Here is a 22,570-nt window from a genome sequence, read left to right on the forward strand (position 1 = left end):
ATTGGGGTATTAGGGGTTCAGTGTCTTACCCAAGGACACTTCGACATGCAACTAGCCGGGATTCGAACTGCGAACTCTTGATACCAAGACGAGAGCTCTACCTCCTGAGCCACTGCACTGTAGCAGCCAGAGAAAGCAATTGGTTTGCATTGATATATAAAAAAAAAAAAAATCACAACTTCTGAAAGACATGACCTAGATACTCATTTTTATTAACATTTTGTAGTGTCCGGTCTATAAGTCTCTTCGAAGTTAAAGTCACACTAGCCAAAATATGCATGATTAAGATGAAAAAAAAAACATGTACGAGTTCACTCGGATTATAAGTCGCAATTTTGAGGAAAATTTATTTGATGAAATCTAACACCATAAACATGTCATTCTGAAAGGCAATTTAAAATTAAAATATCAAACCAGCGTCACACGTATGTGCATATCTTAGACACGCTTGTCAGTGACATATTAAGTATTTCAGATAACTCTGATTAACGACCCATCGGCTTTACTCCAAATCACAAAATGTAATGAAATATCCATCCTCGGTGTCACTTTTACCGGTAAAGTACTCTCCCAACTCGGGAGGAAGACGATAAGCTGATTCCTCTTTCCGGTAAAAAAAAATGTCCTTCCCTCAACAGGGTAAAGTTGAAATTATCATCACAGGCCTAAAGCGCCCTTTAGCTGTTTAGTGTGAAAACAACATGTGAAGTGATATACAGTACCGGTAATACAAATGTAATACTGTACTCAATTATATAATATTGTTTTGATAATTTGACAGGCTGTGTGTATGACCGAAATAACACTATCCCGAATACAAGTGGCTGAAAGGAGTTTCCTCCGCAGGGTGTCTGGGTTCTACCTTAGAGATAAAGTGAGAAGCTTAGTCATCCGGGAGGGATTCTGTGTAGATCCCCTGCTCCTCCGCACTGAGAGGAGCCAGTTGAGGTGGCTCGGGCATCTGATAAGGATGCCTCCTAGACGCCTCCCTCGGGAGGTGTTCCAGACATGTCCCACCGGCAACCCAGGACACGCTGGAGAGACTATGTCTCCAGGCTGGCCTGGGAATGCCTTGGCATCCTGTCGGATGAGCTGGAGGACGTGGCTGGGGATAGGTACATCCGGGCATCTCTTTTAAGGCTGCTGCCCCCGCGACCTGACTCCCGATAAGTGAAAGACAATGGATGGATGGATGGACGTCTCACTAGAGTATAGGCCGCACCCCTAGAAATACTGTGTATGTTTGACATGTCTAACATACAGACTTTAATTAAGAAGAATTACATCAATTCAGTTATTTAAACTGATCCCGGATCACACATAAAAGAGACCGATACAACATGTACATTTAATGATTTTTTCTTTTTAATATTTCAAAGAAACAAGGAGAGAAGGTTTTTTTTTCTTTCATTAGTCCCTCATAAATTTTCCTCAAACAAGGCAAACCACAATCCGATTACCCTTTCCCCGGGAGATTTTCCTTTTGATTTATTGATTTATTTTGGAATTATGTTGCTGCTTAAAAGTCATTGCATTATTTTTTATTGTACTGTATTGTTCGGGGGCACTTTTCTCTTTTAAGTCTCCATTATGTGTTTATCCTGGAATGCCATGTCTAATATCGTTGTAAATAATATTTAATAAATTGTCATCAATGACTATGAATACAATTCTAAATATAATTCTGATTGACCCTATGTACCTAGTTGATGAACATTAATGACAGCCAATCAGAGCCATGGTAAATATACCAATGTCTATTGATGTCACTGGCTACAAATAATGAACAAAAATATTAAAGGTACAACATTTTAAATGGGGTGGTAGAGTTAATTGAGGTCATTTACTGAAAAGCCATTATCAAAAGAAAAAAGTAAGACAACCTAAAAATTATTTGATAGAAAACAAAATTAAAAACGTGTCTTGTTAGAGTTGTTCCTGCAATTGGTCAGGAGAAAAAAGTAGAATACATAATCACAGTAAAATATCAAAAGTTAGTAATTAAAAAATTCATTTGAAAAGAGAAATTGATTTTTTCCTAAAATAATTATTATTTTTCCTATTTCACAAAATTTTTGTATCATTTTTACATGCGTTTTTTTGACTTGTGTGAATTATTATTTTTGTAACATAACTTGATAGAAACATCTCCTGGATGCAACTGGGACGCATCATCAGTTATGTATCCTGAGTTCATTTAGTGTTTCGGGTCTCGCAACATCAGACACTCTCGCCCAGGTGACCCAGCCGAGGTTGATCAGGCCTCAACTTGCGTCCCAGTAGCAGTCCACGGATCTGCCCTTTGACCCAAAGCCACCTGGTGGCTTTTTCTGCAGCCTCACTAGCGGATTTAAAGGCTTTCTTCTTGGCTGCCCCTGTCACACCCAACCGTCCTAGGACTTTGCAGTAGGATTGTCCAGCAAAACCCAGCCCCTTTCCAGCCCCTGCCCCTGCACTCCTCCACCAGCTCCTGGTACTTTGCACGTTTCCTTTCATTGGCTTCCTCAATGCGCTCTTCCCACGGGACTGTGAGCTCCAGCATGATCAGGTGTTTCGAAGTCTCTGAGGTAATTATCATGTCTGGTCGGAGCGATGTTGCTGATTTATGCTGGGGGAACCTTAGTTGTTTCCGAAGGTGGACATGCAACTGCCAATCAGAGGCAATGTGGAGGAGTCCGGATGTTGTTTGTGTTCAGGCCCTGGGTTTCTCCCCTGCCTTGATGAAATTGACTCCCTTGCTTGTGGCTTGATGGTGTTTGATGTGATCGAAAACCTGAACTTATCCACCACCTTACCCCTCTTCAGAACCATGGATCTTGACTTTGAGGGCTTGAAGCTCATCCTCGCCCATGTTATGAGTCTCTCCAAACCCTGCAGGACCCTTCTACTCCTAGGGACAGATGTTGTGGTGATGGTAAGGTCATACATATATGCTCTTATGGGAGGCTGGCGAACACCTGATCTGGCTATTGGCCCTCTGCATTCCACTTCTGTAGCTTTGACTACTATGTTCATTGCCAAAGCAAAAAGGATAACGGATATGGTACAACCCGTTATTATGCCTTTCCCAAGTTGATGCCAGTCTGATGTTACTGACCCAGAAGTGAACCTAAGCCTGAAGTTGTCATAATATTCCAGGATCAGGTGCTTGATCTTGTTAGGAACGTGGTGGAGTTGTAGTGCAAGCTCAACTAGTTTATGTGGAATGGACCCGTAGGCATTAGTCAGGTCCAACCACAACACAGCAAGGTCTCCTTTGTTCTCGTGGGCTTCTCTGATAAGTTGTGTGACTACCCCAGTGTGCTCCAGGCAGCCAGGAGCTCCAGGAATCCCACCCTTCTGGACGGAAGTGTCGATGTAGTTGTTCTTGAGGAGGAACTCTGTCAGTCTTCGGGAGATGATGCTAAAGAACACCTTCCCTTCCACACTCAAACTCAACTTGAAGACTCTTGCAAACACACTACATCATACGAACGTAAAGTGGTACTCATGTCTATGTTTCTTGCACAATGTTGAATGCACTATGTTTACTGCTCACCTTGCACAATGTTGACTATTTTTTTGCACTATGTTGACTATTTTTGCACCAAATGCATATTGCACAAACCCTTACGATACCGACTGTATGTAACATCCTACATGCCGTCATTTCTTTGTGTAAATATTGTGTAAATTATAACTATAACCTTATCCTCCTTGTTTTGTAACCTTATCTTCTCTGTTCCTTATCTTCTTGGTTTCTTTACCTCACTGTGAATGTGTGAAACTGAGGTGTCATGCCCAATTTAGTTGTCACAATATGTTAACCCATTTTGTAACAATGACAATAAAGGTATATTCTATTCTATTCTATTCAATAGTGAGATTGTCCAAAACTGGTTGATATTTTCCGAGTCCTCCTGCTTGGGAATCCAAACTCCCTCAGCACAACTCCACTGGTTGGCCACTCTCCCTCTACGCCAGATCACTTTCAAAGTCTTCCACAGGTGCCGGAGAAGCAATGGGCAACGCTTGTAGACAAGGTAGGGAACACCACTGGGGCCCGGTGCAGATGCTGACCTGGCTGCCTTGATGACCTCTTCAACCTCCCTCAGGCTCGGCTCCGTCACCTTGAAGTCCTCTGTAGGTGGGGCTGTGGTGATGAGAGCTTTGTTGGGACTTAGCTCTTCTACCCTCATTGGGTCGGTCAGTGTGTTCTTGAGGAAGCAGTTCAACTCCTCTCTTGAGCACTCGAGCCGTCCACTACGCTTGTCCCCAAGCAACCGCTTAGCAAAACGGAAGGGATTGGCAATGAAGGCCGCCTGCTTTCTTGCCCTTTCCTTTCCTCGTCTCCTGTGCCCCTCTGCTCTGCGTAGAGTTGTCAGCTTATTCCGCAGGATGTTACGCAGTTCTGCCAGCAGTTGCTTCTTCTCCTCGGGCGGCTCTCTTGAACTGTTTCTTGAGGGTTCTGAGCTCCTGGCGCAGTTGACGTATCTTTGTGGCTCTGCGGTTCATGGTGTAAGGGGTGCTCTTGGTGTTGCCCTCTTCAGTCTAGCCGAATCTATGGCGATTATGGTGGTCATCGCTTAGAGTCTGCTGTCAACTTCTCCTTTGGCTGTGGCTTGGATGATTTTGGACATGTCCTCATCAAGCTGCCGCCACACGCTCTCTTTGTTCGCTGGAGGCCATTTAATCCGCTTCCGTGGAACTACTCTGCTGGGGTTCTATCTATCTATCTATCTATCTATCTATCTATCTATCTATCTATCTATCTATCTATCTATCTATCTATCTATCTATCTATCTATCTATCTATCTATCTATCTATCTATCTATCTATCTATCTATCTATCTATCTATCTATCTATCTATCTATCTATCTATCTATCTATCTATCTATCTATCTATCTATCTATCTATCTATCTATCTATCTATCTATCTATCTATCTATCTATCTATCTATCTATCTATCTATCTATCTATCTATCTATCTATCTATCTATCTATCTATCTATCTATCTATCTATCTATCTATCTATCCATCTATATTATCTATCTATCTATCTTTGGTTGTTTTTGGATGTTTTGCCGCAGATAGATGTCATAATCGTCGTCTGTTCGTTTGCAGGGGTCGTTAACCTTTGGTCCGTCCAATTGGAGATCTCACCCCCCCTTGGGATCTCCTGGGGGTATCTCTCTTTAGGGCTATTCGTAGCTTGTTAGGGTTCCTTCTCACGAAAGATACAGGCTGGGGTGCTGACCCAACCTGTCCCGGTTGCCGTCTTTCCGGGCTGTCAACTGTCTCTCCAGTAGTCGAACAATCTTTTCTTGGTTGCCACCTAGTCTCTTCCTAGGAGTCACTGGAATAGATACTTTCAAATATTTTCCATACCATCAGGCGCACCCTCAACATATTTGTCTGTGAGCTATTTGTTCCATCCTTCCACCTTCCAAAAAGTTCAATCCATGAATGGAATCAACATTTGAAAATTGCATTTTGTATTTGCTTGGGTTGATATTAAAATTGGTTTCATGTTTTCAAACCTTTGTGAGTGATAGATATCCAAAAACACAGAAATCAGGAAGGGCGGAAATACTTTTTCACAGCACAATATTAGTCAAGTCAAGTCAAGTAATTTTTTTTTGTATAGCCCTAAATCACGAAGAGTCTCAAAGGGCTTCACAGATTATTACACTATATTACACAGACTATTTTTCAGCCGACGAGAAGAGTAGGTTATTCATATGCTATGGAGTAGAAGTGAGTTTTAAGCTTAGATTTAAACATTTCCACTGAGGTTGCAGAACGGATCTCAGGGGGAAGAGCATTCCACAGCACCGGTGCCCGGATGGAGAACGCTCTCGAACCAGCAGAACACTTCTTTGCTCTTGGGATCACCAGAAGACCGGCACTCTCAGATCGTAGGCTTCGGACCGGGACATAGGGGGAAATCAGATCTGAAAGATAAGAGGGAGCAAGTCCATGTATGATTTTGTATAATACTAAGAGAACCTTGAAATCACATCTAAGGCTAACTGGGAGCCAATGCAGGTTAGCCAAAATCGGTGTTATGTGATCGGACTTTTTTGTCCCAGTTAAAAGCCTCGCTGCGGCATTTTGTACGAGCTGAAGAGACTTGATTCTAGCCTTCGGGAGACTAGAGAGTAGTGCATTACAGTAATCAAGACGGGAGGTAACAAACACATGAATTATAAATTCCGTATCCGACTGAGACAGTATTGAACCCCAGCGATCCCCAAATCACTGGCGTTTGTGTTAACGTGCATGACTGCCCCAGTCCTTTGTGTGAGAAACGTTACGCATCTGGGTCTTCCTTCTGTTCTGGTTCTGACAATTCAGGCAAATGTTTGGTTATAAGTTAGGCCTTATAGTCTGGAACATACGGTTGATTACTAGATGAGGTGGGGTTTTTTTTTGTTTTGTTTTTCAAAACATGCAAAGCTCTAAAGTAGCAACATTGATGGGCATTTGCTTGGTGCCGTGACCGACACGCTGCTACATCGAGTAGCCTGGCTCAAAGTTAGCAAGCAAGGCGTAGCAGAATTGCAAAGAAGTGCTAGTGGATGCTAGCAAGGGAGACCAATTGTGCCGTGTCACACTACATTACGGAAGCAATAGATCCAAGCAGACTTCGTCCCCTACCCCCACGGGTACACCCTACTTTCTGACCGGCGTGCACATCGCCCTCCATCTTAGGAGGACATATAAGGACCTTCTGAGTGCCATTATGATAACACCATCCGCATAGGAAGTCCAGCAGCACGGTTAGGAATCCAATCATGATAAAAGGCCGATTATTGGATTCCTTTTTGTCTTCTTATTATCACCCGCAGGCTAAGCAAGTCCACCACAAGAAAAGGGGGGAAGAAGTTACGACCCCTATTTTTCACAGGCAATCATGTAGTTTACCTGAGACGTGAAAAAAATGGCCAGTAAGCTGGCTCAACACAACTGGATTTGTTGACTCAGCATTTTTTTCCAGAAAGACATTCCACTCTTACAGGAGAATGTCAGTGAATATTGACACCATTTCGGGATTTTAGTCCCCATTTGGTCTTAACCTTTGGGTTTTCCATCTTATATACCAATGACCCTGGCAAAAAGGTAAATGCTATCTAAAAGTGGTTTCGCGTCTCAACGCTGGTGATGCTCTAATGGTGCATAAGCATTTTAGTTTAAACTGGTTTTATTTGGAAACTTGGTAGACAAAACAGCTTGGAAAACCTTGAAGATATCCAACATCTATTGACTCATACACACACCCGTTGTTTTTCTATTGGACAGCTGCAAATAGGAGAGGAGATTGCATAGGGTGCCAGCGTTGTTTTTTTTTCTTTTTTGATAATTATTATTCACCGTTCTTTTTTTATTTTGACTAGTATGGACTATTTACATTATTGTCCCTAGATAGATATATAGATAGATAGATAGATAGATAGATAGATAGATAGATAGATAGATAGATAGATAGATAGATAGATAGATAGATAGATAGATAGATAGATAGATAGATAGATAGATAGATAGATAGATAGATAGATAGATACTTTAATCATCCCCGCAGGGAAATACACACTTCCAGCAGCATCCCTGCGCTGGAGAACAAAACAATAATGAAGCAAAAATAAATACAATACACCCAATGGGACATGTTAATACCCAATGTAGCGTGTTATATAGAGACATATCTAGTTAGTGCTACACAGAACACACACTGCAATAAAAATACGGTAATATGCAATGTGGGGGGTGTGGTTTAATGTGGGCTTTTACTCTGCCGGGTGGAGTTAAAGAGCCTCATGGCATGAGGAAGAAAATACCTCCTCAGTCTGTCCGTGGTACAAGACTGTGACAACAGTCTGTCGCTGAAGCTGCTCTTCTGTCTGGAGATAATGCTGTGTAGTGGATGTGATGAATTGTCCATGATTGACCGCAGCTATTCCAGTGCCCGTCCTTCAGCTACTGTTGTCAGGCTGTCCAGCTCTGTGCCCACAACAGAGCTTGCTTTCCTCATTAGTTTATTGAGACGAGAGGCATCCTTCTTCTTGACGCTGCCTCCCCAACACGCTGCCGCATAGAAGAGGGTGCTTGCCACAACGGTCTCATAGAATATTTTCTGGAGCTTTTTGCAGATGATGAAGGATGCCAGCCTTCTGAGGAAGTAAAGTCGGCTTTGACCTTTCCTACATAGAGCTTATGTGTTGGCAGTCCAGTCCAGTTTATTGTCCAGCTGCACACCCAGGTATTTGTATTGGTCTGGAAACATTATACACAATCTCCTTTGATGGTTACAGGAACTGGGTGAGTTCTAGTTCTCCTGAAGTCCACCACCATCCCCCTGGTCTTGGTGTTGTTCAGGTGCAGGTGGTTTGCATCGCTCCATTGGACAAAGTCCTGAATCAATTTCCTGTACTCCTCCTCCTGCCCACTTCTGATACATCCCACGATAGCAGTGTCATCAGCAAACTTCTGCACGTGGCAGGACTCCGACGTATACAGGGTGAATAGGAACGGAGAGATCACGGTCCCCTGCGGAGATCCCGTGCTGCTAACCACAGTGTCCGATGTACAGCCCCCCTGTTTCACATACTGGGGTCTGCCTGTCAGGTAGTCCGTAATCCATTCTGCAAGGTGTGAACTAACTCCCATCTCTGTCAGTTTTCTACTAAGTAGCAGAGGTTGTATGGTATTGAAGGCACTGGAGAAGTCCAAAAATGTAATCCTCACAGCCCCCTTAGCCCTATCCAGGTGAGAGAGGGGTCGTTGTAGCATGTAGACTATAGCATCCTCTACTCCCACTTTCTCCGGGTAAGCAAATTGCAAAGGGTCGATGGCGCGGCAGACCTGTAGCCTCAGGTGGTGCAGCAGCAACCGATCCATGGTTTTCATCACATGTGATGTCAGGGCGACCGGCCTGAGGTCGTTCAGTTCCTCAGGTCTTGATTTCTTTGGGACTGGGAAGATGCAGGATGTTCTCCACAGCTGAGGGACCCTCCCCTGTTCCAGGCTCAGGTTAAAGATGGGCTGTAGAGGGTCTTCCAGCTCCAACGCACAGGCCTTCAGCAGTCGGCGGGATACTCCATCTGGACCAGCTGCCTTGCTGGTTCGCAGCCTCCTCAGCTCTCCACACACCTGGGCTGCAGTTATCTTGAGTGGGGGGATGTCCTCCTCTATGCTGGTGTCCAGAGGGTGAGGGACAGCTACAGTACTCTGGAGTGAGGATGAGTTGGGGTCATCAAACCTGTTGAAAAAGTTGTTTAACTGGTTGACTCTCCCCCCATCTACGTCCACGGCCACACCCTGCTTGGTGCTTCAGCCGGTAATGGTTTTCATCCCCTTCCAAACCACCTTCATGCCGTTGTTCTGCAGCTTTTTCTCCAACTATGAGCCAATCATGTTGCTGCTCTTTGATTCTTAGGCCCTTTATGGACAATCTACTTTTTGTAATCAAGGATATATATTTTTTTAAAAGGCCTCAGAGGAGGACATTTAGAACAGGTTGAATTTTTGCATCCGGAAGGTGTTTGTCTTGAAACAGACCTCTGAGACTATCACAGTGCAGTTTCATTTTTACAGAGGCTTGATTACACACAGGTGGATTCCATTTATCATTGTTAGTCATTTAGATCAACATTGAATCATTCAGAGAGCCTCAATGAACTTTGCTGCACTGAAAGTAAAGGGGCTGAATATCTTTGCACACCCACTTTTTTGTCTTTTTATTTGTTAAAAAAGTTTCAAATATCCAATAAAATGTGTTCCACTTCATGATTGTGTCCCACTTATTGTTGATTCTTCACAATAAATTAGTTTTATATCTTTATGTTTGAAGTCTGAAATGTGGTAAAAGGTCACAAAGTTCAAGGGGGCCGAATAGTTACACTAGCCACTGTATGTATGGCACTTTTCATGAGTATTTGGAGACAAAATTAATTGCATGCCAATGTTCTCCATGCCATTCAAATCTGATTAAGCGAAGCCTATTCTAATGTGCGCGGAGCCAAATCAATGGTGATATCCAGAATGGTACTGTCAGTAGACATAGGGCACATTTAAATTGAAGCTCATTGAATAATCTTTGTTCACTGTTGAGACATCTAATGATGAAAATCTGCATAACAAATTGCTAATATGCCAAAACACCAAAAGAGCACCGAGAGCAATCTGATTTCTTGTACAATTAAGTATGAAAAAAATGAAGGTCAAAATGAGCCTCAATGATTTTAAGTAAGTGCGGGAGGGTGAAGTTTAAAGCGGTATATTTGTTGACATTTGGGACACAGGCTCTGGCATTATTCTTATTTTATTATATCAATTTTATCAAATCATCAAATGTCACACAGTGAAATAAAACATGTTGAAGAATAAGCTTTTGTCTGTAGAGCGGGTTTAGCGGTTTTGTTTAATTTTTCTCCCAAATATATTCCCAAAACCAAATCGAAATATTTTGCTTTTATGGCCCTTCAAGTCAAAAAGGTTTCCGACCCCTGCAGTAGAAGATAGTACTGCTTTAAGAATTAACTCGAGCGACATGTTGTGAATCCGCTATCTTGTCCGTTCAGTGGGTGTTGGAATGATTTTAATTACTTATTTATCATACATCTGCCGTGATACATACCAGTATATACATTTACTGTGATCACAATATATATTTGCTGTGATGGTAACTCCATATGTAGCGTTCTCAGTTAAGGTGTGACTTCAAAACCCAGCGCATGCAACCTTCGACCGTTCACACAGCTGTCGCATTCCAAAAGATCGTAAATGTATTGGATTTGGGACCACATATAAAAGTGGCCTGGTTGTGGTGTGAAAAAAGCAGATATGTGCCGTTTAGACGGACTTTAACAGATCGGATACGGGTCACATCCATGGAAATAAATTCGATTATCCTATAGTATGAATCTCAAATTGGAAAAGCTGATGCCTGCGGTAAGCAATCATGAGTAGTATGCCGCCTCTAGTGGTAGCCTCTGGCACTGCTTGTGATGAACCTCATTTTAGGTTAAATAAATAAACATTTCTTAACCTACAAGTACTCAAAAAGATGCATGTTTCTTCGAAAACTCATGTATTGTTGCAGTGTCTGAAACTCGGGACAAAAAGCTACCAGACACCAGGGCAGACTACTCTGAAAAGATGCCTGCCCCATTTTTCACAACTTGAAACACAATAAGAGGACTAATCGCAAAAAAACCCACTGTTACAAAGTATTAAGGATTGATAATAAGAATATATAACAGAACAACACTTTAAAAATAAGTCTATTATAAATCTACTTATAACATTCATTGCATGTATATGACATCGCTATTTTCCATCTGTGATCAGTATGTAACTGAATATACTCATATTCATTCATGCAATGTTTGTGTTGCGTCGTCTGCTGCAAGCCACGTGAACTCCTCTTTCCACGATGCTTTTAATGTACGTTTACGTTTTGAAGCGTCGTAAAATTTGTTAGCTTCTTTTGAATATTTCTTTTGGGGCTAAGGTTTTGGCTTGATTCCTAACCACTTATTTTTTTGTGTTCTCTGTGCATATACTTTGGAAAATGATATGCAAATGCGCGACCTTATAACGCTCGGGAAAGTCCGGAAGCATGAAGTTATACGATGCGGTCTTCTGGTTGGAGTGTGCTAACTGCTAAACAACCTTAAATTCCAAAATGTCCAAACCGAACGAAGATTTCGAAATCGGAATAAAGCAAACATTTGATTTGCAAAAAAATAATCTTTTATTTATTTCTTTTTTTTTTTCCTTGAAAAAGTTGTCGGCCACCCGGGCGCAGACGTTTTTTTGAGTTGTACGCCCGACGTAAAAGATGCACGCCCCCGGGCAGACGTTATTTCAGACACTGATTTTTGATTATTTTTCAAATCAATATTGTTTAAAATTAGTAGAGGGGTTGATTTTTTAGCACTAGGCTGCACTAACTAATACACAATGTCCCTTTAGGCAGGCTTAGAGAGAACAGCTTGAGGTTTATTAAGGAAGGTAGTTTGGAAGTTACGATTAGTCTGGTAATCAATGGAGATCTCAAGTGATCTCGCTTTGCGAAAGGATAAGTGTTACCCCTATTTCTCTGGTTTGACTTATCATACGGAAAACTTATCACTAAATTTCTTTTGTCATGACCTTGAAAGACAAATCTTTGATTTCTTTTTTTTTGGGGTTCTATTGCCAGCAAACTTCAAGCATGATTCCTAGCCCGGTTATTGAGGCAAGATTGTGCGAATGTCATGGCGTGCAGGCGAACTTTGATGAATCGCCATAAAGCTCAAAAGCGGCGGATGTAAAGATGTATGTGTCAATCAAAATCCTTTTTTAATGTTTCCAAGCTTTCTTTTATGTTTGTGAGCCGTGGACACGTAAAAACAAATGCGTCCTGGAAATAAAGATTGCTGTCTACGTTCTACTTTTGAGCGTATTAAAAGTAGATTGCGGCGTCTGTATGCTGTTTATCCTTCTAATCTCATCGCTCTTTTTATGAATTCTAGCACATTTTCTATTAGATAGAAAAAAACAACAACATTCCAGCAGGAGAGGCAAGCTGATGTTCAAAGACAAACTGCCCAATTTTCTTTGGAGATGGGAAGTTTTGCTCACCTAAGAGCGTGTGAGAACTCATTAAATGATTATGTGCGCATTGTTTGAGAAATGAATAATTCATGCTTGCTTGATTGCTGCCTTTGAAGATTTTATTGTTAGAAAAAGGAGGTAAAGGGCTGCCCAGTTCACCAGAATCCATTAAGTGTTTATTATTACGATTTTTATGAATGTAATTGTGTTTGTCTGTTAGATCGCGTAGGTTCGGTCTTAGTGGTGGTTGGGTGTCTCACACTTTTAAGTCTTTACCCGCTTAGTTTCTGTGGACCATGACGGACAGGCGGGTGGCGGTTGCCTAGCAACACCATTCGGAAGCCATTGGCGACGACAGAGCCAGATTTCAAGCATTTGAAAAATTTGGATTCAAATGTTTTGAAAGGAGCTTTTTTTGTGTGTCTTGACATGGAGACACTGTTGCTTCGAGCCTTTGTTGGCACTGTGTCTCATTACAGTACCAACAAAATATAAGACCGTCTGCAAGGAGGATTGAAAGCTTATACCAGCGTTTCTCAATTGGTGGGTCGTGACGCAAAAGTGGATCGCAGGCCTTGGCAAGATAATACTCAAAAGAGTAAAAAAGCGGAGGGTCAACTACACTTCTGAAAGTTTCATTTTATTATGATATTGTTGGTTTTATTTCCTTTGTCTGCCCATAATAATTGGTCCCTAGAAAGTTGTGGTAAGGGAATAAGTGGAACTGGGATAAGTGGAAAACAGTGACAACAATAGTGTAGAAGGACATGATTTCAAAATACGAAAATGATGTTCAAGTGTTTGCCATTGGAACATTACTGGAAGATACAATAAATAGTTTAAAAATGTTCTATTTTTAATCTTTTACCAGTGTATTTTTCATTATTATATACAAAATTAAAAAAATTGGTGAAGTTTATAAATATTTCGGGTACAATTTCTTTCAGTATGTGGTTTTAAGGGGTCACTTATATGCAATGTAAGCTTACATGCGGTGCATTTTGGTTTGCTGGTAATATTTTTTTATTTTTTTAAAAGTGAATTTGGTCTACTATCTCTGCTTTAAACTACACAGGCCATTCATTCAATAAATATGAGAAGTGGATTTTTTTTCTTGATCTGGGTCGCAACTTGTCATTAAGGTGGAATGGTGGGTCCTAAAGTCCGATCAGTTGTGAACCACTGCTTTAGAAGACAACCCAGCTCAACTTAGGTGCATTGTTGTCTAATTCCAAAAATGTGTACGTAAATTATTATAAACCATAAAAAAAAAAAAAAAAAAAGAATTTGGAGTTCTCTAAGTCGGTGTCATTCACCATCCCCCCACAGAGAGCGATGTTTTAATAAATTGGCTTAAGACTCAATAAATATTGTCTCATTTAAGAGTGTTTAGAGGTTAACTAGTTTGGTAGCAGATGAAGTTCTTTGTATGACAGAATTAGTTCATAAAACTGTTACCTAAAGCCTGAGAAAACTAGTATCAAACCTGAAGGAGGCAACCCATTGTTCTGAAATTCCTTCCTACCCATATAGACCTACTACCACTGCCCACACAAATTCGCGCACACAACACTGATAGGTATCCTTGCCATTTTATTTTGTCTTATTTGATTCTTTCACTGCTTCAAAATACAGTTTTGTGACACAACTTTCAAGCCTGGTGTGTTTCTCTGAGGAAGCTTTCTATCATGGTGTTTGTTAACTACGGTAATCACAGAATGTATGCTATGTTGCTATTTTTACCGGATTATAAAGAAAACAAAATTGCTGCTGTCGGGTCAGCTCAAGGGAGGATGTTGCTAGAGGGTAGGACAATTTGGCAGAACACCAATTGTCGCGAGACGCATGTCCTGCATGTTTTTGGAGGTTTCTGTCACACTATGCACTATAACTCCTGCTCATACGTATGTTCTCCCTCTCTCTCCCACTCCCTACCTCTTGCTCTCTCTTGCCTACCTTATTGTGTCACTTACATCCTGATTTCTTGGCTCACTTGTCCGGTTTACCCTCCAATTACACATCTCCCTCTTTACTATTTAAACACTCAGCTAGTTTGTTGCCTTCATGTCACATCCCAAGAACTCTTGTCTCAGGGTTTTATCATTCCAGTGTACTGCCCTTCCAGAACTTGAGTACGAACTCCTCGGGTGTCACTCGTTCTATCAGGACTCACTGGACCACCGAACCCTCGCCTGCATCCTCGACCACGATTATTGCCCGGCTACTTGACTTTTCTGTGTATGGAAACCTGCACGGATAAACGACCTGTTTGCAGTACTAACCAGTGTTTCTGCACTTTGTTCCGCACCACCACGAGTGGGTTCCTGATAGTTTCCCTTATTCTATTTGGGTCATTCCAATCACCAAGATTGTTAACAAGCTCATGACAGCTTGCTCACGAGCTCATATTTTGTATCACCTGAGTTGATGAGGAAAAACCTTCCAAAACATGCAGGGCATGTGGCTCTTGAGGACCGGCTCACCTTTACTTTACTAGGTGAAAAGACAGGGCCTCTAAAACTGGATCAGACAGCGTTGTCCTGTAAGCACTTAAGCCCTTTAATTAATTCTAATAAACACATTGTTTTATCAAATAACAAAAGGAAAAAATGTGGATGATTTATATTACCCAAACCGCTACTTTCAACAAATAACCCAAAAGCTTGCTCTGTTGGCTTTATTCAGGCTCTTATATATTTTGCAAAGAGTATGCCCTTCAAAGTTGAGAGCATTAGAAGAGGTTATATATTAAATAAACGTAATAGTTTTTTTTTATATTAAATTGAGTGGAAGCAGTTAGTATTGTTTTGTATAAAAAAATAATTTTGAATGATCTATCCTAATTTGACTATTGACGATTGTATGCAATGAACAAACAATGGTTGAAAATATTTGCTCTCCACTAAAATGTCAGGCTCTTGTTTACCCCCAGGCACAGCAACCAAACAGCAGACTGATTTTTTTTTATCTAAAATTCCAGATTGCTAAATAAAACAGGCTTTCCCAAATCTTGATACACTATTTTTAAGTGGGTTTATGAAACAGCATGGTTTTTCATGAATAGATTTCAAAGATGCTGTATTCATCTCCTTGCACCCTTTTGGACTCCATTTTTTATCAAAATGTGAGGCGTGCAGCAATGCCAGTACCGCACACTAAAGACTCCCAGGGTTGGGGGAAATTCCCTTCAAAATCTAGAAAGGCTGCTAATATTTTCTTCCTCCTCCTCCCTGGGCTACCTGCAAAGTTCCCCTGCTGCTTAGCCGACCTTAAACTGTGTGCCATGTTTGAAGCAAAGCAAGGCTCACCTTTCCTGGGCTCCCTACTGAGTCAGCAAGTGGCACCTAAACCGGGAACACCACAACAACACAACAATAACACAACACGGCATTCCTATTCAAAGTTTCGAAATTATTTCAAATTATTAGTTTTAGCAAGTAGAGCTCGGGCAATATTGATTTTGTTAAAAGAGACAGTGTGTATCATTTAGCGACCCAACTTAATTTATTAAAGAAATAGATTGCACGTTAAATCAACGTTTCCCAATCCGTGGGTTGGCACCCAAGAGTGGATCGCAGACCCGTCTTTGTTAGGTTGCGGGCTTTGCCCTGGCAAAATAATGCCAAGAAGAAAAAAACGGAGGGTCAATTACACAGTAGATGGTGTTTATGCTCTGCCCTATCTCTTCCTCCTGTTCAGTCAATCAGCGCTGTCTCTATTGTGTTAAAGAGAGACCACATCTAATTTTATTGTGATTTTGTTTGTTTTGTTTCATTTTTCTGCTCATGATAAAGAGTCCCTACAAAATTTGTGATAAGGGAAAGGAAAAGTGAAAAACAGTGACAGCAACAATCGACAGCAACAAAAGAAGGAAATGATTACGAAATACGAAAATAATTTTTTAAGAGACTACCATTAAAACACTGCCTTAATGCAGTAGTAAATAGTTTAAAAATGATATATTTCTTGCTTCTTTAACCAGTATATTGATCTTTATTTTCTACACGCTCAACAAATCATTGTTTATGTACACAATTGTTTATATTTTGGGTACGAACTTATTTTTGTATGTGACTCCTTAAAGCTTTTTTGGTTTTTGCATTTATGTGATGTAGGCTTACATGCAACTATAAACGTTATTTGAAGTCATTTTGGTTTTGAGAAAAAGTTCACAAGAAAGTTTGAAATATGGGTGAATACGTCTGTAAAGACTACAGAAGTAAACAAGAATATGATGAGGGCCGACTGCACACTTGGAGATCTCTTTTTTTTCCCTCTTTTTTTACGATTCAACTGGTAGCCCTCACCAAATTATCGTTAGCCGATCAAGTTTAGTTATCCTGACAAAGCAGTCCACGATTCAGTGACAACTTTTCCAGAGTTTCGCCTGTCGGAACCTCTTCGGCAAGCGGAAATTTTAATTAGCTTGCTAGCTGTATTCTCCTGCCACGGATGCAAAGCAGTCCTAGACGAGCCTGATTGAACCGCTGCGGCTTTAACGATGCTTCGCCCTGTTTATGCCCGGAAATGTGCGCGCAGCTGACGCTGTTTACGCCGCCGACGCTGTTTACGCCGTCGACACTTTGACAGCTTTTTCCCAACGATAGCGGGACCGCCGGGACTTATTAGCGGTCACAAACCACACCACAATCAAAAGTTTTGGTTGAATTGAAAGAAAAGGTAGCATTGGATTTCACAAAGAATGGCTAATTATAATTTGCTGGAACTCCGATGTGACTTATCTCTACTGGTCTTTAATGCTGGGGAATGAACATCCTTTTCCTGTTCGGGCTAATAAAGTGTATAAGGAGACACTTTGACTTTTATCAGCGCCAACTTTCTTTCCTCTGTTGGTTTTCTCTTGTAAAGTTCGTCACGTCCATTAAATCATGCTTTCTGCAAACATTTCTCAAATAGCCATCGAAGGACCTTTCGGGCCTTATAGCGAAAAAGGTTTGATTTTACTGCAGTAGTAAGTGTTCCTGGCAGGAAGTAGATATCCTGTAGCCAAGGAAAGGAGCCCTCTATCTTTTGGCTGTGTTACAGAAATATATTAACCCTTTACTATTCCTGTAAAATTTGTCTAAAATCACAATCCATGACAAAACCAAAAGTACATTGAATGCTTTTCTTGAAGTGTTTGAAGAATATGGACGGTTTTGGTCTCTTTTGAAAGGTAACACTCTGAAGTTTTGTCTCCAACTGAAATAATCACTGCAAATGCTACTAAAATTGGGTGATCATAGTCGGAGCACACAGAAATATAAGGTTTTTATTCTCACATGTGGAAATTATCATCGGCATCTTAGCTCGAAAACAGGTCAGACAATGTCTTGAAGCCTTTCCTAGTACCCTGACAAATTTGATCACAATCTGACACACTAAACATTGTATTTTGCACACTTTTCTAATGGTAGGTCTAGGCATTTCCAAAAGTACCCATTTTAAGTTCATGACCCTTAAAACTTTTCATTTGTGTATTTTACTTTCGCCAGTTTTTAGACAGTGTGAAAGGGTTGTAAATGTTTTACTTCTCTTTCAACAAGTGAATCCATGATCGTGCAAAGTTGTGCGTAATGATGGTTCGTGAAAATGAATCACGTTTGGCTTTGTCTCTGATTTGAATACACACCATAAATGTGTACATGTTAACGTTCATTGGCCAACCAATGTGTCAATGGACATTTGAATCTGTCACTATTAGCTAAAGATCTTTAAGACGAATTGGTCATGTTTTTTGTTTTGTTTTTCAAAACAGGCCGTTAAAGGTTGGAACAGGCTAAGTACCCTGAAAAAAAAGCTTGCACTTGGCCAAAAGTGGTGTCAATCAAAAGGTCACAGGCTAACGCAAGTATTAAAAATAATCTGTTTAGGCAAACAGACCGAATCAAACTAAGATCTTCAAACAATGCAGTCCCCATCCGGAATAATGGGTTTTGAGAATCTCCCATCCTGAATACATGGGCCCATTCATTTCTATGGGTGGTCATGGAAACGAGGGCTTTTTCAGAGGTTAGTAGGGACTAAGAAGGGACTGTCCAAGGTGGCTTGAGGGGGCCCGACCTTTAACCATGGGTAAATGGTAAATTCCAAAGAGTGGATGCTAGCGAGAGGATGCTAACAGCTATGTGCGGCGCTATTTTCCGAGTCCTCCTCCTTGGTAATCCAAACTCCCTCAGCACAACTGTAGCCAGCCCAAGTATTAGCAATGAGAGGTTGAAGCTATGCTTACTCATGCTAGCTCTAGAAACTATTGGTGACGAGCTGGGCTGGCTGTATTAGCGCAAGCTAGCTGTAAACACTGTCCGCAATGGGTTGGGCTGGCACAGCCAGCCCAAGAATTAGCGCAAGCTAGCTGTAAACACTGTGGGCAATGCTAACTTCTTCATGCCCAAAAATTTTGGGAATGGCTTTATTGTAACAACTTCATATTTACAAATTATGCTAATGGGTTCGTGTTAATGAGTTATGCTAATGGGTACATACTAAAAAGTGATGCTAACGGCTAAATGCTAACTCCTTTATGCTAAAAAATGTTGGTAATGGAAATATTTTAACGACTTCATATTTACAATTTATGATAATGGGTACATGTTGATGAGTTATGCTAATGCGTACATGTTAAAAAGTGATGCTAACGGCTAAATGCTAACTTTTTCATGCTAAAATATTTTGGTAATGGCAATATTGTTACGACTTCATACTTACAAATTATGCTAATGGATTCATGTTGATGAGTTATGCTAATAAATAAATAAATTAATTAATAAATACAAAAGTAGAAGTTTAATTTTTAAGAACAACTCTTTGCCTCATTTGTTTTTTGAAATTTTTTTCATGACAGTGAACAGTTGGAAAAAATAAATACATTTAATAAGCGAAGAAAAAAAAACGATTACAAACTACTAACCTTTTTTAACAATAGTTGTATTGTTTTTAATACTGGCCACCTGCAAAGAAGATTGAATAGTTATTAGTTATTTTGCCATGTGGTTGTTCATTATTTTGTATATTCTTTTCACTGTTGTTCATTATTTTGGATTTAATGCATCTTTCAAATTGGACAATACTGCTGCTTTTCTTTAATTTTCCACACCCGGTTTTGGTAACCTAGGATATTTAGTGTGAGGAGGGTAACAAGGACAGCAGAGAAAATAATCGGGACTACACTTCCCTCCATTCAGGACATTGGCCAGAAGCACTGCCTATCCCATGCTAAAAACATTACCGGGGACCCCTCTCACCCCCATCATGGACTGTTCACTCTGCTAGCCTCTGGGAAGAGGTACTGCAGTGTGCGGTGCAGGACCACCAGGCTCCGCAATAGTCTAGTCCCCCTGGCCATTAGACTGTTAAATGGTCAATCTAACATATAGTTAACTTAAATCTAAACGGCTGCTAATCTGACTTTTTGCACTACTGGCAGTTTTTTTTTATAGCTTGCCACTCCTTGCACATTGCTCTCTGCACTATTGTAATTACAGCGTTATTGTTACAGTGTTAATGTTACTGTGTACCTGACTTGTTAACCTGACTGCCCATTTTGCACATCTGGTTAGCTACTCTTCTTGCACTATCGGCACTATGGTAAAATACTATACGTAGCCAAAATACAATACAACATTATTTATATCTGTACATTCAAGGAAACTGTGGGGGTCAGATGCATCGACATTTCGTTCTGTATACACGTGTACTAGAATGACAATAAAGTAGATCTGAATCTGAATCTGAATCTGAATTAACAAAAATAAAGGGTTCAATCGAAGGCTTTTAGAACAGATTTAAAATTCAACATTTTGAGGGTGTTCTTGTACAGTGCTCTTAATTTCACCTTATTTTGAGTGCTTACGAAGTTGTGTCCTCAGTGGTGCCCAAACGAAGCAGGCGGTCAAGAGATCAGTGAACCTTAAACTAAACTATTAACTTATCAGTCAAAAAAACAAACAAAGCCTTTGTAAAAATCTGAAAGAAATTGTTTTTGCAATACCCTACTGTAAGTGTAATAATGTATTGGTCTATATATATCAATTTAAACAATTCAATAATTGATTTAATTTGAAACCCAAGATGTTTATGATATCCTCATTTTACCTCTGGAGTCTCATGAGAGAGGATGCTTCTCACACTTGCTCTGTGAATTTTTGAATGAACGAACAAAATGACTGCTATAATGCTATGATGATGTAAGGCATGATAATGAGCTAGAATGATTTGACATCCAACGTTATTTGGGGGATCGATCTCCTATAAGATTTTGGTTTCAACCTGTCATCCTTTTTTTCTTTTCGGGTTGCAAAGTAAAAATAAATGTGAAATAAAGATCATTCAATTATCATGCATTCCAGGCTGCTTCTGTACATTTCTGAGGCTCTGCTCTAGTCCACCAAGTTTCATTTAGACTGTAATTGATGCAGGGGGCAAAATTCCTTTGAAAAACTTTAGAGCAAGGTTTGCTTTCGGGCATGGTTTGCTCAGACTTTACATACATCACATCCAACAAATGTGAAATTGGCTTCAGGGCTGAATTTTGGACTGCTCAAATCGGGAAACAAAAACACATTTAGTCTGATGACGGGTTGTAAAATGTATCCACATTTTATTGTTGTGCTCTTATGAGTATCCCTTGGTAGCGGGTGGTAATGACAACAATTCAATCTGCTCTCTTTTTTGAAACAAAAACAGCAAAATAGGGTCATGTTTGCACTCTGTATGTATTAATAACTTCCCTCCTCTCCCCCTTTGCAAACTCACATGCACTCACCCAATACAAATATTCCAATTCGTGCTCCGTTGCCCTTGTCTCATATCCTTTCCTCCGACTCTGTCAGCACTTTCTCATCCGCCACCCTCAGCCGTCTCTCATTGCTCCCCACTTTGCAATATCCACAATCCCGACCAAATGAGCTTTCCGCCCCGCGGCCAGCTCGTTTCCAGTGAGCGGTAGCGGTGGCGCTTCCTGTTTGACTATTCATGTGACAATGCGAAATAAAGCTCTGTCAGGGCTTGGCTAAGGGTCAAGGGTTTTATTCGAAAGGCCTCAAACAGGAAAACAATTGATTTGTTGAGACCCTACTGTCACCGTGAAAGTCAATTCTATTTCCATCCGAGAACAAGAATCTCCTTGTTTTGAACCATGAACTATTATTTTTTGATTCACAACTGTTCCATTAAGGCCAGCATGACTATCTGGTTCAAATGGACATTCTGCTATCCAGTAGAGGACAATATAGAGGGGTAGAGGTAAGATCTTGGGCCCGGGCCCGGCTTAAAATGCCAATCAGTAAGTGGGCCGGTCGGGCTTCTCTCTCGCCGTTTCTTTTTTTTTCCCCCTTTGTGGAGGATCTAGAGAGCATACACTTACTTTTACTCAAGTGGGGGGAGGGATTTTGTAAGGTTTATTGTTCTATATTCTTTATAAATTATCCATTATCCGTTATCGGTCAAATCATAATACGCTACAAAGCCAAGGGGCCGAGACACTTACTCTCAGCCAAGAGGCCGAGTCAAGGTCCTAGCCACAGAGCCAAGTAGCGATCAGTGCGAATGAACCGTTCCCGGATGTACTGCAATACCGGGCCGATGCGTGGAGTGGACAGAGCAAGCTCTTATTCCATCTCCCTATTTCAAAAATCAAACTTACAGCATTGCTGTATTTTGGGGATGAGGCGTGTCCTTCATTGAAGCACACAGTATTCGTACAGTAACTTCATAGATAGTATGCAAGGTACTACACTTAATCCTAGCCTCAAGTAATTATTTAGATAACAAAAATGCTTACCAAACTGTCATTTATCCATCCATTCATCCATTATATGCACTGCTTATGCTCAGTAGGGTCATGGGGTTGCTGGAGCCCATCCCAGCTATCTTCAAGCAGTGGGCAGGAGACACCCTGAACTGGTTGCCAGCCAGACGCAGGGCACAGAGACAAAAAAAATCACTCGCTCATTCAAACCTAGGGACAATTTGGACCGGCCAATTAA

At 40.8% G+C, this 22,570-nt stretch overlaps 1 protein-coding gene and 1 pseudogene across 1 annotated transcript in view; both read right to left on the bottom strand.

Moving 5' to 3' along the window:
- Window positions 1–2,619: 2,619 nt before the first annotated feature.
- LOC148357249 (uncharacterized) overlaps window positions 2,620–22,570 on the bottom strand; it is a 28,459-nt gene continuing 8,508 nt past the window's right edge. Inside the window, 5 exon segments of the mRNA XM_088347543.1 lie at window positions 2,620–3,433; window positions 3,859–4,406; window positions 4,408–4,530; window positions 8,913–9,059; window positions 9,135–9,312. Of these exon segments, the coding sequence (XP_088203669.1) occupies window positions 2,620–3,433; window positions 3,859–4,406; window positions 4,408–4,530; window positions 8,913–9,059; window positions 9,135–9,312 (1,810 nt within the window).
- On the bottom strand, window positions 22,126–22,341 carry LOC148357250 (U2 spliceosomal RNA; annotated as a pseudogene).

Source organism: Urocampus carinirostris, chromosome 11 (genome assembly GCF_059441175.1).
Source record: "Urocampus carinirostris isolate Australia breed hairy pipefish chromosome 11, RoL_Ucar_1.0, whole genome shotgun sequence".
Lineage (NCBI taxonomy): Eukaryota > Metazoa > Chordata > Actinopteri > Syngnathiformes > Syngnathidae > Urocampus > Urocampus carinirostris.